This window comes from Bufo bufo, chromosome 1, assembly GCF_905171765.1.
Source record: "Bufo bufo chromosome 1, aBufBuf1.1, whole genome shotgun sequence".
NCBI lineage: Eukaryota > Metazoa > Chordata > Amphibia > Anura > Bufonidae > Bufo > Bufo bufo.
This window is the reverse complement of record NC_053389.1, coordinates 731,272,257-731,287,494: the sequence shown is the minus strand read 5'-3', so window position 1 is coordinate 731,287,494 and position 15,238 is coordinate 731,272,257. Positions and strand designations below refer to the sequence as shown.

The 15,238-nt window shown below is 47.4% G+C and overlaps 1 protein-coding gene across 1 annotated transcript in view; it reads left to right on the top strand.

The window, feature by feature from the left end:
• Window positions 1–15,238, top strand: part of UNC5D (unc-5 netrin receptor D) — a 709,113-nt gene that overhangs the window by 280,262 nt on the left and 413,613 nt on the right. The window contains 2 exon segments of the mRNA XM_040415688.1: window positions 742–885; window positions 11,349–11,452. Coding sequence (XP_040271622.1) covers window positions 742–885; window positions 11,349–11,452 — 248 coding nt within the window.

Sequence of the window (15,238 nt, the reverse complement as noted above, 5' to 3'; positions counted from 1 at the left end):
TATGAGTCATATGCAATGCAACATAAAACATCTATATGTGGATCCATAATAAAATCTGAGGCATTCAGATGGTAGCCCTATTATCACTATCTAAAAAGGGTCCTGTAATACAGGCGTGTTCATAGGCAGTAGAAATATCTATGCACTTATCTATATAAAAATCTGGAATGGATGGACCAATATCATTGTAAAGTGAACAGCCCACATTTGTACATATGTGCACATTAAAGGGAACCTGTCACATGGAACGTGGTGTCTAAGCTGTTTTAGTAACTTCTAAAAGAGAACCTGCCACCATGAAAATGTGAAAGTAATCAGCAGGCAGCATGATATAGAGCAGGAAGAGCTGAGCAGCTCGATATATAGTTTTATGGGAAAAGAATCAGTATAAGTTGTATTTCATTCATTTAAATTCCAGCTCATTCTGAGCTTTGAAGTCCAGGAGGCGGTCCTATCAGTGATTGACAGCCTTCCCTCTATGACTGTGCATACAGAGATAACTGTCAATCACTGATAGGACCACCTCCTTGTTGTCAAAGCCCAGAATGAGCAGGGATTTAAATGAATAAATTATAAGTTTTACAGAATCTTTAGAAAGTTGTGATCAATCTTTTTTCTGTTTTTTAATTTTCATAATATAACGTTAGACACTTGAATCTTGAATCTACTATTTATTCATATTTTATAATATTCATTAAGATATGTAAAGATCTAAAATATCTTTGATATATGTTTCTCCAGGTCTGAAAGTTCTAGAGGTCCTGATCAATGTGACCAGGCAGCAAGTGGAGGATTTTCATGGCTCTGAGGATTACTGGTGCCAATGTGTTGCTTGGAGTAATCTGGGGACCTCCAAAAGCAGAAGGGCATCTGTGCGCATAGCCTGTAAGTATTGTGATCCTAATAATAAATTCTTACACCAAAAAAAAAACTATCTTCAATAACTAGCTAAAGGCTTTGTTCACCTCAGAAACCATATTTTTTTTCTAAGCAAAGCAACTTTCCAGTGGATCCTTATTAAACATATCCTATTGTTTTGTTCCTACAACTCTTGTGAAGATTATAGCAGTAATTTATTATGACCTCCTACATGGTAACATAGTTTGTGAGGCTGGAAAAAAGACATCCACCCATCCAGTTCAGCCTGTTTTCCTGCAATTTGATCCAGAGGAAGGCAAAAAACCCATGAGGTAGAAGCCAATTTTCCTCATTTACAGGGAAAAATTCCTTCCTGACTCCAATCAGGTAGTCAGAATAATTCCTTGGATCAACGACAGTTCTCATTCCTGGGTATCAATAGATGATGAGAAAGATCTCTGTAGTGACCTCTGATCTATTTATACATAGTTATTAGATTTCCACTCAATAATCTCTTTTCTAAACTGAACAACCCAAATTTTAATAATCTTTCAGGGTACTGTAGTTGCCCCATTCCAGTTATTACTTTAGTTGCCCTCCTCTGAACCCTTTCCAGCATTGCTATGTCTGCCTTGTTCACAGGAGCCCAGAACTGTACACAGTACTCCATGTGTGTTCTGACTAGTGATTTGTAAAGTGGTAGGACTATGTTCTCATCACGGCCATCTATGTCCCTTTTGATGCAACTTATTATGCTACTGGCCTTGGCAGCAGCTGCCTTTACTCTGGTTTCTACAGATTAGTTTGTTCACTAAAATTCCTAGGTCCTTTTCCATGTCAGTGTTACTGAGTCATTTACCATTTAGTATGTACTGGTGACTTGCATTATTCCCTCCAATGTGCATAACCTTACATTTGTCAGTGTTAAACCTCATCTGCCACTTATCTGCCCAAGCCTCCAATCTATCCAGATCCCTCTGTAGTAGTATACTGTCCTCTTCCGTGTTAATTACTTTACACAGTTTAGTGTCATCTGCACAAATTGATATTTTACTGTGCAAGCCTTCTACAAGATCATTAATAAATATATTGAAGAGAATAGGGCCCAATACTGACCCCTGAGGTACTCCACTAGTGACAGTGACCCAATCTGAGTGTGTACCATTAAGGCTACTTTCACACTGGCGTTTTGGCTTTCTGTTTGTGAGATACGTCATGGGCTCTCACAAGCGGTCCAAAACGGATCAGTTTTGCCCTAATGCATTCTGAATGGAAAAGGATCTGCTCAGAATGCATCAGTTTGCCTCCGTTCCATCTCCATTCCGCTCTGGTGGCGGACACCAAAATGCTGTCTGCTTGACAAAACTGAGGCTTTTTGAAAGCCTATGCTCCTAATTTAGGAGCAAGCAGTATTTATATGCTACTCTCTCTACTGGGGGGTGGCCGGGGAGGGGCGGATCAGGGTGGGGACAAGGCTATTGACCCTGTCACATTCATAATTATTCACCCTAGTTTTCTGGCGTAATTCACAATTGAAATCTACACCAGACAGGGACTGAAGTAGATTTCAAGTTAGGTGCACTAACTGGCAGATGGTGGCCTTAATTTATGATGAGGCTTGTGGCTTGTAATAAATTAAGTGCATTCTCTGGCAGAGGAGGAGATATCAAAGAACCGCATTTTTGTGTCTCTGTGGTAACAGAGAGCAAGCAAATGCTGTGGGGTCTTGTTATCTGTTTCTTCAGTTATGCACCCTTTCTTTTGTACCAAATGTACATGTGCATGACGTATTGGACAAATATATTTAAAAAAAAAGTTTTCCCTCAATCTGCACACAATACCCCATAACGAGGAAGTGAAACTAGAATTTTTGAAATTTTTGCAAATTTATTAAAAAGGAAAAATATAAATTTTGCGTGGACATAAGTATTTAGACCTTTGATATTACACATGAAATTTAACTCTGGGGCCTCCCATTTCATCATCTTTGAGATATATCAACGCAATGAATAAAGTTCATCTGTGTTAAATTCAGTTGACTAGAGGTGATTTGGAAAGACACAGTCCTCTCTATATAAGGTTTCCCTGCTCGCAATGCATATCAGAGCAAAAACCAAGCCATGAGGAGTAAAGAACTGCTTGTAAAGCTCAAAGACATGAATGTGTGGAGGCACAGATCTGGAGAAGGGTACCAATGTTTTTCTGCTGCACTGAAAGTTCCCAAGAGCACATAATTTTTAAATGGAAGGCATTTGGAAGAACCAAGATTCTTCCTAGAGATTACCACCCCACCAAACTAAGTAATAAAGGGAGAAGGGCCTTGATAAGAGAAGTGACCAAGAACTCAATGCTCAGTCTGGCTGAACTCCAAAGATCCTGTGTGCAGATGGTAGAAACTTTCAGGAGGTCAACTGCCACTGCAGCACTCACTAGTGTTGGTCGAGCACCAAAGTGCTCGGGTGCATGGGTGCCCGAGTAGAGCACCTCAGGATTCTCGGGTTCTCTACAGTGCACCCAAGCACAATAGAAGTCAATGGGAGAACCCAAGCATTAAACCAGGCACCACCTGATCTGAAGAGGGGAGGGTGTCTGGTTCACAGAAAAAGAAATTGATGGAAACACCACTGAAAATAGTTCGGGAACAGCATGGGGAGGATGTCTGGATGTATCTTGGACTCTCAGGTCGCTGCTGGGAACGATGTTGTCCGAGTAGTAGGCCACTTTTACAGACTGACAATGATACGCACAAAACCAAATATAAAATCGATTTTAGAGGAAAAATTGTAAGGAAACATTATTTTCTGTATATTTACTTGTATATAAAGTGCAAGTGCTGCCAAAAATTACAAGGAAGAGGCAGTCCGATACAACCTGTATATCACATAAAGGAGGGACTCATTCACATTGTGGAACAATTGTTCAGGTAGTGGGACTCCTACACTCATAAAGCCTATGCACTAAGGGAAAGGGCTGCCAAAAATTACAAGGAATCGGCACTACAATACACCCTTTATTACACATAGAGGAGGGCATCCTACACACCCTTGAAAAATGTTGATTGATGGCCTGCTGGTGATCCTCAAAAACGATTGGAGCAAGGGCATGCTGATCTGACCATCTAAAACATTAGGGGCGAGGGCCTGCTGCTGATGTGACCATCTAAAACATTAGGTGTGAGGGTCTGCTGCTGAGCTGACCCTCTAAAACATTAGGGGCGAGTGCCTGCTGCTGATCTGACCTTCTAAAACATTAGGGGCGAGGGCCTGCTGCTGATCTGACCATCTAAAACATTAGGGGTGAAGGTCTGCTGCTGAGCTGACCATCAAAAAACATTAGGGGCGAGTGCCTGCTTCTGTTCTAACCATATAAAACATTAGGGGCAAGGGCCTGCTGGATACCCTCTAAAACATTATCGGCAATGGCCTGCTGGTGACCCTCTAAAACATTATCGGCGAGGGCCTGCTGGTGTCGCTCAAAAATATTATGGGCGAGGGCCTGCTGGTGACCCTCTAAAACATTATGGGTGAGGGCCTGCTGGTGACCCTCTAAAACATTATGGGCGAGGACCTGCTGGTGACCCTCTAAAACATTATGGGTGAGGGCCTGCTGGTGACCCTCTAAAACATTATGGGTGAGGACCTGCTGGTGACCCTCTAAAACATTATGGGTGAGGGCCTGCTGGTGACCCTCTAAAACATTATGGGTGAAGGCCTGCTGGCAACCCTCTAAAACATTATGGGTGTTGATATGATGGAGGAGGAGGAGGACGAGAAAAGGGAGATTGAACCATATACCCTTTTTAGTGGTGGAAGGGGTGCATAGGAATATTCAATACACCATAGAAGCCACATTTAAAGTGCCTTTATGTTCAGCCGCTTTCCTCTGGTGGAATAGAGAAGTCAGGGGCAATCCAGGCCTTGTTCATTTTTATAAGAGTCTTACTGTCAGCATTTTCAGCTGACAGGCGGATGCGCTTATCAGTTATTATGCCCCCAGCAGCACTAAATACACGCTCAAAACGCTGGCGGCAGAGCAGGCCAGCACCTCCAAGGCGTAGAGCGCCAGTTCGTGCCACGTGTCCAGCTTGGACATCCAATAGTTGTAAAGCACAGAGGAATCACTGAGGATGATGACACGGTCTGCTACGTACTCCTTCACCATCTTCCAAAATTTTTCCCTCCTTGTGACACTAAGCCACGCATAAGGTTGAGGGTGCTGGCGGGGTGTCATAAAACTGTCCCAGGCCTTGGAGAGTGTTGCCCTCCCTCTTTTGGAACTGCTGTGTGTTCCCCTTGTATCCTCTTCTCGGTTGGCCAAGGAACTACGTACTCTGCAGCCAGCGATGTCAGCTGGAAATTTTTGGAGCAATTTTTTCACAAGGAGCTCCTGGTATTGCACCATTTTGCTCATCCTCTCAACCACAGGAATGAGAGATGAGAAGTTCTCTTTGTAGTGGGGGTCGAGAAGGGTGAACAACCAGTAATCCATGTTGGCCAAAATGAGTTCAACGCGAGGGTCACGGGAAAGGCAGCCTAACATAAAGTCAGCCATATGTGCCAGAGTCCCAACAGACAAGACTTTGCTGTCCTCATCAGGAGGATTATTCTCAATCTCCTCATCCTCTTCCTCCTCTTCTACCCATCCACACTGAACAGATGGAATAAAACCTCCATGGGTACTACCCTCTGTAGCGGAGGCAACCGTCTCCTGCTCCACCCCTTCCTCATCATCATCCAATTTGCGCGGAGAAGACGAACTGAGGGTGGTCTGGCTTTCATCCTATGTAATGTCTTCCACCATTTTCACCTCTTCCACATGCAAAGGGTCCGCCTTAGGCCTCTTGCACACAAACGTTTTTTTTTTCGTTTACGTTCCATTTTTTGCGTTCCGTATACGGACCATATATGGAACCATACATTTCATTGGATCCACAAAATAAATGGAAGGTACTCCGTATGCCATCCGTTTCCGTATTTCCGTTTTTCCGTTCCGTTCAAAGATAGAACATTTTCTATTATTGTCCGCATAACGGACAAGGATAGTAATGTTCTATCAGGGGCCAGCTGTTCCGTTTCACAAAAAAACGGAATGCACATGAACGTCATCCATATTTTTTGCGGATCCGTTTTTTGATACTGAAAAAGCCATACTATCGTGTGCAAGAGGCCTTAATTGTGAGCAGCGAGCATTTGAGTAGACACAGAAGTGGGATCGTTACGCTGCTAATAGCGTTATCGCCGCTCACCATCTGTGTTGATTCCTCAAAGTTGCGTAAAACCTCACAGAGGTCAGACATCAATGCCCACTCGTCGCTTGTGAATAGCGGAAGCTGATTGGAAAGGCGACGACCTTGTTGCAGCTGGTATTCCACTACTGCCCTCTGCTGCTCACAAAGCCTGGCCAACATGTGGAACGTCAAGTTCCAGAGCATGCTCACGGCGCACAACAGTCGATGAGTTGGCAATTGCAAGCGCTGCTGCAGCATTGCTAGACTGGCGGAAGCTGTTGATGACTTGCGGAAATGGTCACACACGCGGCGCACGTTCACCAGTAGCTCAGGCAAATTGGGGTAGGTATTGAGAAACTACTGAACCACTAGGTTCAACACATGGGCTAGGCATGGTATGTGTGTGAGCTTGCCGAGCTCCAAAGCCGCCAGCCATTATCAGACACAACCATGCCAGGTTGTAGGTTGAGTGGCGAGAGCCACAGCTCAGTCTGGTCCCTTGCCCCCTGCCACAGCTCTGCGGCGGTGTGCTGTTTTTCACCTAAGCAGATCAGTTTAAGCGCGGCCTGTTGCCGCTTCCACACTGCAGTGCTACACTGCTTCCAGCTACTGACTGATGTCTGACTGTTGCTGCAAGATGAGAATTCAGAGGTGGAAGTAGAGGAGGAGGCGGAGGAGCAGAAGGGGGGGTTGAAGCCACTAACGTAGGTGGTGGCGAAAACCATGATGGAAGTAGGGCCCGCAATCCTTGGCGTCGGTAGCACCTGTGCTATCCAATGGTACGACTTGCTCCCGGCCTCCACAACGTTCACCCAGTGTGCCGTCAGGGGAATGTAGCATCCCTGGCCAAAAGCACTTGTCTATCTGTCAGTCGTTAAGTGGACCTTCTCAATAACTGCATTGCGCAGGGCATGTTACGGGACACATGCTGGTGTAAGGCTGAGACTACACACCGTGAAAAATATTGGCGGCTGGGGACTGCATAATGCGGGACAGCAGGCTAGGAAAGCCTCAGTGTCCACAAGCCTAAATGGCAACATTTCCAGGGCCAGCAATTTGGAAAGGTGCACATTTAGTGCTATGGCCTGTGGGTGGGTGGCTGGGTATTTCTGCTTTCATTCAAAGACCTGGGGTATAAACATCTGTACGCTGCACTGGGACACAGAAATGGATGTGCTAGCTGATGGTGCTTGCGAAGGTCCAAGTCCATAGCGGTAGGCATCTGGGCCTGCGTCTTGGACAGGGGATTGGCCAGCACATAACACAGGGGAAGAGGAGGTTAGTAGTGTGACGCGCAGACACTGATTGCGGACCCAGGCGTTCGGCCCACCTATTAGGGTGCTTTGATGCCAGGTGGCGGATTATGCTGGTGGTGGTGAGGTTGCTAGTGCTCACGCCCCTGCTCATTTTGGTACGGGACAGGTTGCAAATGTCAATTATTTTATCGTTCGCACTTTCCTCAAAAAAGCGCCGGAACCCCTACCCCTTGGCAAGGGAGATTGCCACAATGTGGTGCTCCAGGGAACAGTTGGTGTGGCCCGCCTTCTCCCTTTTGCCACCCCACTGCCTCTTCCAGCCTGTTGCGGTGCTGCTTGCCACCTTCCCAGGTTGGGTCAGTGACTTCACCTCCTCACTCTGGTTATCCTCCTGACTTGTTGACCTAACAACAACCTTGGTTATTGACAACTGTGTCTCATCATCATTAAACTCTTGAGACACTAATTGCGGTTGACTTATTGGCAACTGTGTCTCATCATCATCATCCACCTCATGAAACACTAATTGCCGTTCCCAGCCGTCATCTTCTTGTGACTGTGGATGCTCAAGAGTTTGGGAATCAGGGCACAATATCTCCTCATGTCCCTCTTCAAGCGGGCTTGTCGAGAGACCCAAATCAAGGAATGGCGATGAAAAGAGCTCCTCGGAATATCCGAGTGTGTGATCACTTGTTTGCCAAGACTCTCCATGGTGGGAGGAAGTAGTATCAGGGCGAGGATTCTGTTGACCAGACTCTTGGCTACTGAGACTGGAGTTTGTGGAAGACAGTGTGGTGCTTAACTGACTGGAAGCATTATCTGCTGAAAACCAACCGACCACCTGGTCGCACTGGTCTGACTTTGAGAGTGGTGTCCTGCGGCGCCCTACAAACTGGGACATGAAGCTAGGTATCGTGGATGAGTGTGTTTCTTGTGCTCTGGCAGCAGGCACAGTTTCACCGCGCACAGGGCCACGGCCTCTGCGTGCACCATCAGCAGCACGGACACTTCCCCGCCCCTTACTGCTCTCCTTGCGCATATTAAAGGTTGTATATCCTTGCAGGTATGTCACACGTACAGTAGCGCAGGTTTTGTAAGTGTATGCGCAAATAAAGTACACAGAATGTAATAGATACCTTTGGATGCGCACACGTTAAACAGGAGATGTAGCACAGATAATGTCGCTGTCGGCAACGTCTATGAAAAAAGTACACTTAATGTCACAGATAATTTTAGGATGCGCAAACGTTATACAGGAGATGTAGCGCTGGTAATGTCGCTGTCACCAGCGGCCAAACAATTGCGCTGAATGTCACAGATATTTAGGCTGTGCAAATGTCAAATAGAAGATGTAGCAGAGGTTATGTCACATCAGAAGCGGCACTAACAATTCCACGCAATTTAGCGCAGGTTGTGCTAATAATTATATTGCTGCCACCTACAACAATAGTCCTTAAAAGTACTTTTGGGTCTCTCTAACAATTCCATGCAATTTAGTGCAGGTTGCGCTAATAATTATATTGCTGCCAGATACAACAATAGTCCTTAAAAGGACTTTTGGGTCTCTAACAAGTTTTTTCACTACCAAGCTGGCATGTACCAGGCTCACCTGGCTTTCTGCATCCAACAATGCTCGGACAGGACTGCCATTTATCACAAGGTCACATATTTTTTTAGCACACTTCAGTCCCGGTGTCTTAACACCTTCCGACTCGGCATATAACAACTTCCGCCGGCTCACACCCCAGTTCGCGGTCTCTGAGGTACCAGGGCAGCGGTCAGCAACATGCCCAACCTCCAGATCCGTGCTCACTGTCACTTCTACACCAGCAATTACAGGAATGATCTTACCCATTGTCGTCTCGGGTTCATCCCTTCCAAGTGCGATACGTCCATCTCCACAGTGGTTATCTGTGGCCCAGCACACACTCCACTCTAACGATCTCACACTTGAAAACCTCCCCGCCCAGAGAGCCATAGACCATTGCAAAGGTCAGAGTCATAGTGGAATCTGTCTCTGACTCCCCCTTTATGAATTCCAGGACCTCTGGCATGACCCGTGACATTTGTGGAATCTAAAGTGACCCATAGCGGGATTCCCCCAATCACCAACTCGCAGGATCTTTCATATATTTTGTCAATTCTCCTGGTCAACCAATCATCCATTGCCCCAGGTGGATTCCCCTTCACTTGCTGGGGTTCAGCCACAGCAGACTCTTTTTTTTGTGCTTTGGCCTGCATAAGCTGCTCGGCGAGATCCTCAAACAACCCCATAGAAAAGGCAGTCTGGTAGCAACACAGTTCACTTTTAATCAGAGACCACACCCGGAAAAAAAAAAAAAACTCTCCACAGGTCAGTCTGTTTTCTGGGCTTCGGGCCCTTTAAATTACTACAGAGATTTTCCCTGCACCTGCAGAAATAGTCCATAACAGCATGTGCAGCACCTGCTCCACCGAACAAACAGGCTTCCGGCCCTTTAAGGCCTCTTTCACACAAGTGAGTTCAATGCATTGCACCCGCTCTGAATCCTGACCCATTCATTTTTTTTCACGCATCAGTTCTGCGTTGAATGAAAAACGCAGCATGTTCTATATTCTGCGTTTTACACGCAGCCCTGGCCCTATAGAAGTGAATGGGGCTTCAGTGAAAAACGCATTGCATCCGGAAGCAAGTGCAGGTGCGATGCGTTTTTCACTGATGATTGCTAGGAGATGTTTGTAGTAAACCTTCCGTTTTTTATCATGCGCGTGAAAAACGCATCAAAACGCATAGCACTCGCGCGGAATCAACTGAACGCAATCGCAGACAAAACTGACTGAACTTGCTTGCAAAATGGTGAGATTTTCACTGAACGCATCCGGACCTAATCCGTTATGCTGATGTGAGAGAGGCCTAACTCCACCACAGTAGGATTCAGCAGTACCTGCTCTTTCTCGTCGTTGCCCCTAGCAACCGGCTGTTGTTGCCCTTTTCTCATGGACAACTTGCCCGCATCCTTCACCAAATGTAAGGGGTAGCTCTCTTTCACTGGAGTCACAACCACACACTTCTTCACGGACACCAGGATTTAGGGGCCAAACTGTGCTTTATTGGGGCACACAGCATAACGAAAAAACATACAAAGCCAAAATAAAACTCCTTGCCCGTCTGGGCTCTACTAAACACATAGGTTTCCCTGACTCACCTCTAAGTAGCACTTAGGGTCAGGGTCTCAGGCTCCAAGCCTTAGCAGGTTCCGCTCATCAAGCGTAAATCCACACAGGGGAGAGATTAGGCTTCGTATAGCCTTGTGGCCCCTCAGTCCTCCTGACTGAGACCACACACAGAGCCTCTGCTCCAGGATCACACACACAGACTGACATACAGGGAGGCGCTTTATGCCAGCTTGATTACAGCAGGCCTCACCTGCGATCACCTCAGGTAGAAGGGAATACCAATGCCGGAAGGGTGTGGCTTGACAGATCTCACTGCCAAACCTACCCGCTAATCCAATAAAAATCCAGCCCAGAATTAATAAACAAAACTGTCTCAGCAAACTATGCTTTGCTGAGACCACTGCCACTCTCTGGATTTTAGTTGTCTCACCCATCTGAGGTACCTGAATGAGACATGCCTTCCAGCACTGTTCACATTCCCTCAATAGGTTTATTCTATATGGATCTGAAAAATAAAGTTCTAAGGAAAGCAAATACATTTTAAAGTATATCTTAACTGTGTTTTTTTTTATTATTTTGTATTGACCTTGAACACATTTGATAAACTAGGCTAAAGTCATGTTTTTCTGTTTGGTACTCTAAAGCAGTAGAAAATATTATATTCAGGGCTGAAGTTGCTCAGTCAAGGCACATTGTCCCCAAGGCAGCTATTTCTTCTGTTAGCGCCTCTACGGCCCTGGATTCAAAGTATGTATGTGCTGAATAAAAAATTTGTAAAACGTCTTGTTTTCTAACACAAAAGCTCATTTCACTCACAGCAGGGCTGTTATTTTACCCTTTTCTCCCTACAGATTTGAGGAAAAATTTCGAACAAGACCCTCAAGGAAAAGAAGTCCCCATTGAAGGGATGATTGTTCTCCACTGTCGACCACCAGAGGGGGTGCCCACAGCCGAGGTCTGTAAATGACTAGAATAGTGCATGTCCTATCCTGTAATGATTTATGCAAATATCCTATAATACAGAATGCAGGAACATCTTCCTGAGAAATTACTATTTTCGAATGCAGGAATTACTTTAACTGGGTAGGAAAATATCAGATAGACAGTACCTATGATAATATGATTCAAGGCTGAGTCATGAATACTATAGCAATAACATAGTTGTATATGCAGTGTGTAATCTCATGTGACATATTTTGTCTTATTATTCGAACGTTACTATTGTAAAAAACAACGGGAAAAAAAAGTGCCCATTCACACCACTGTTTTGCTCTGTGTTCTGAGGTAATTGTGTCCATAGCTTTCCATTGCCTGATGAGGCCAACAGACTGTCCTCTTGGCCTCTATCTGGCCGTTATTTGTTAGTCAGGTGCAAAAAATTGTCATGTAAGATTAACCTATTCCATTCAATGGAAACATTTAAAAACATATATGGTAATTTAATTCATTTCTTAAAGGGGTTATCCCATGATTAATGTAAAAAATGATCAGACATCATATAGTACATTGCAATTTGTTTCTAACAAATAAAAAACCAGCCCAGTACCTCTTATGGACCCAGAGATCTTCCCAGTCATTGCTTCAAATGCTTTGCTAGATTCCCTGGCAGCTCCAGGGTAATGTTATTTCTACAGCAACTCTCTCCCCATTGCAGATCAGGGGTGTGTCTTTTCTGCTGAAGCTCTCTCCCTGTCACAGCTGGAGGGTGTGTCTTTTCTGCTGAAGCTCTCTCCCTGTCACAGCTGGAGGGTGTGTCTTTTCTGCTGAAGCTCTCTCCCTGTCACGGCTGGAGGGTGTGTCTTTTCTGCTGCAGCTCTCTCCCTGTCACAGCTGGAGGGTGTGTCTTTTCTGCTGAAGCTCTCTCCCTGTCACGGCTGGAGGGTATGTCTTTTCTGCTGCAGCTCTCTCCCTGTCACAGCTGGAGGGTGTGTCTTTTCTGCTGCAGCTCTCTCCCTGTCACAGCTGGAGGGTATGTCTTTTCTGCTGCAGCTCTCTCCCTGTCACAGCTGGAGGGTGTGTCTTTTCTGCTGAAGCTCTCTCCCTGTCACAGCTGGAGGGTGTGTCTTTTCTGCTGAAGCTCTCTCCCTGTCACGGCTGGAGGGTGTGTCTTTTCTGCTGCAGCTCTCTCCCTCTCACAGCTGGAGGGTGTGTCTTTTCTGCTGCAGCTCTCTCTCCCTGTCACAGCTGGAGCGTGTGTCTTTTCTGCTGCAGCTCTCTCCCTGTCACAGCTGGAGGGTGTGTCTTTTCTTCTGCAGCTCTCTCCCTGTCATAGCTGGAGGGTGTGTCTTTTCTGCTGCAGCTCTCTCCCTGTCACAGCTGGAGGGTGTGTCTTTTCTGCTGCAGCTCTCTCCCTGTCACAGCTGGAGGGTGTGTCTTTCCTGCTGCAGCTCTCTCCCTGTCACAGCTGGAGGGTGTGTCTTTCCTGCTGCAGCTCTCTCCCTGTCACAGCTGGAGGGTATGTCTTTTCTGCTGCAGCTCTCTCCCTGTCACAGCTGGAGGGTGTGTCTTTTCTGCTGCAGCTCTCTCCCTGTCACAGCTGGAGGGTGTGTCTTTTCTGCTTCAGCTCTCTCCCTGTCACAGCTCGAGGGGTGTGTCTTTTCTGCTGCAGCTCTCTCCCTGTCACAGCTGGAGGGTGTGTCTTTTCTGCTGAAGCTCTCTCCCTGTCACGGCTGGAGGGTGTGTCTTTTCTGCTGAAGCTCTCTCCCTGTCACGGCTGGAGGGTGTGTCTTTTCTGCTGCAGCTCTCTCCCTGTCACAGCTGGAGGGTGTGTCTTTTCTGCTGAAGCTCTCTCCCTGTCACGGCTGGAGGGTGTGTCTTTTCTGCTGCAGCTCTCTCCCTCTCACAGCTGGAGGGTGTGTCTTTTCTGCTGCAGCTCTCTCTCCCTGTCACAGCTGGAGGGTATGTCTTTTCTGATGCAGCTCTCTCCCTGTCACAGCTGGAGGGTGTGTCTTTTCTGCTGCAGCTCTCTCCCTGTCACAGCTGGAGGGTGTGTCTTTTCTGCTGCAGCTCTCTCCCTGTCACAGCTGGAGGGTGTGTCTTTTCTGCTGCAGCTCTCTCCCTGTCACAGCTGGAGGGTGTGTCTTTTCTGCTGCAGCTCTCTCCCTGTCACAGCTGGAGGGTGTGTCTTTCCTGCTGCAGCTCTCTCCCTGTCACAGCTGGAGGGTGTGTCTTTCCTGCTGCAGCTCTCTCCCTGTCACAGCTGGAGGGTATGTCTTTTCTGCTGCAGCTCTCTCCCTGTCACAGCTGGAGGGTGTGTCTTTCCTGCTGCAGCTCTCTCCCTGTCACAGCTGGAGGGTGTGTCTTTCCTGCTGCAGCTCTCTCCCTGTCACAGCTGGAGGGTATGTCTTTTCTGCTGCAGCTCTCTCCCTGTCACAGCTGGAGGGTGTGTCTTTTCTGCTGCAGCTCTCTCCCTGTCACAGCTGGAGGGTGTGTCTTTTCTGCTTCAGCTCTCTCCCTGTCACAGCTCGAGGGGTGTGTCTTTTCTGCTGCAGCTCTCTCCCTGTCACAGCTGGAGGGTGTGTCTTTTCTGCTGAAGCTCTCTCCCTGTCACGGCTGGAGGGTGTGTCTTTTCTGCTGAAGCTCTCTCCCTGTCACGGCTGGAGGGTGTGTCTTTTCTGCTGCAGCTCTCTCCCTGTCACAGCTGGAGGGTGTGTCTTTTCTGCTGCAGCTCTCTCTCCCTGTCACAGCTGGAGGGTGTGTCTTTTCTGATGCAGCTCTCTCCCTGTCACAGCTGGAGGGTGTGTCTTTTCTGCTGCAGCTCTCTCCCTGTCACAGCTGGAGGGTGTGTCTTTTCTGCTTCAGCTCTCTCCCTGTCACAGCTGGAGGGTGTGTCTTTTCTGCTGCAGCTCTCTCCCTGTCACAGCTGGAGGGTGTGTCTTTTCTGCTGCAAATCTCTCCCTGTCACAGCTGGAGGGTGTGTCTTTTCTGCTGCAGCTCTCTCCCTGTCACAGCTGGAGGGTGTGTCTTTTCTGCTGCAGCTCTCTCTCCCTGTCACAGCTGGAGGGTATGTCTTTTCTGCTGCAGCTCTCTCCCTGTCACAGCTGGAGGGTGTGTCTTTTCTGCTGCAGCTCTCTCCCTGTCACAGCTGGAGGGTGTGTCTTTTCTGCTGCAGCTCTCTCCCTGTCACAGCTGGAGGGTGTGTCTTTTCTGCTTCAGCTCTCTCCCTGTCACAGCTGGAGGGTGTGTCTTTTCTGCTGAAGCTCTCTCCCTGCCACGGCTGGAGGGGTGTGTCTTTTCTGCTGCAGCTCTCTCCCTCTCACAGCTGGAGGGTGTGTCTTTTCTTCTGCAGCTCTCTCCCTGTCACAGCTGGAGGGTGTGTCTTTTCTGCTGCAGCTCTCTCCCTGTCACAGCTGGAGGGTGTGTCTTTTCTGCTGCAGCTCTCTCCCTGTCACAGCTGGAGGGTGTGTCTTTTCTGCTGCAGCTCTCTCCCTGTCAGAGCTTGAGGGTGTGTCTTTTCTGCTGCAGCTCTCTCCCTGTCACAGCTGGAGGGTGTGTCTTTTCTGCTGCAGCTCTCTCCCTGTCAGAGCTGGTGGGTGTGTCTTTTCTGCTGCAGCTCTCTCCCTGTCACAGCTGGAGGGTGTGTCTTTTCTGCTGCAGCTCTCTCCCTGTCACAGCTGGAGGGTGTGTCTTTTCTTATGCAGCTCTCTCCCTGTCACAGCTGGAGGGTGTGTCTTTTCTGCTGCAGCTCTCTCCCTGTCAGAGCTGGAGGGTGTGTCTTTTCTGCTGCAGCTCTCTCCCTGTC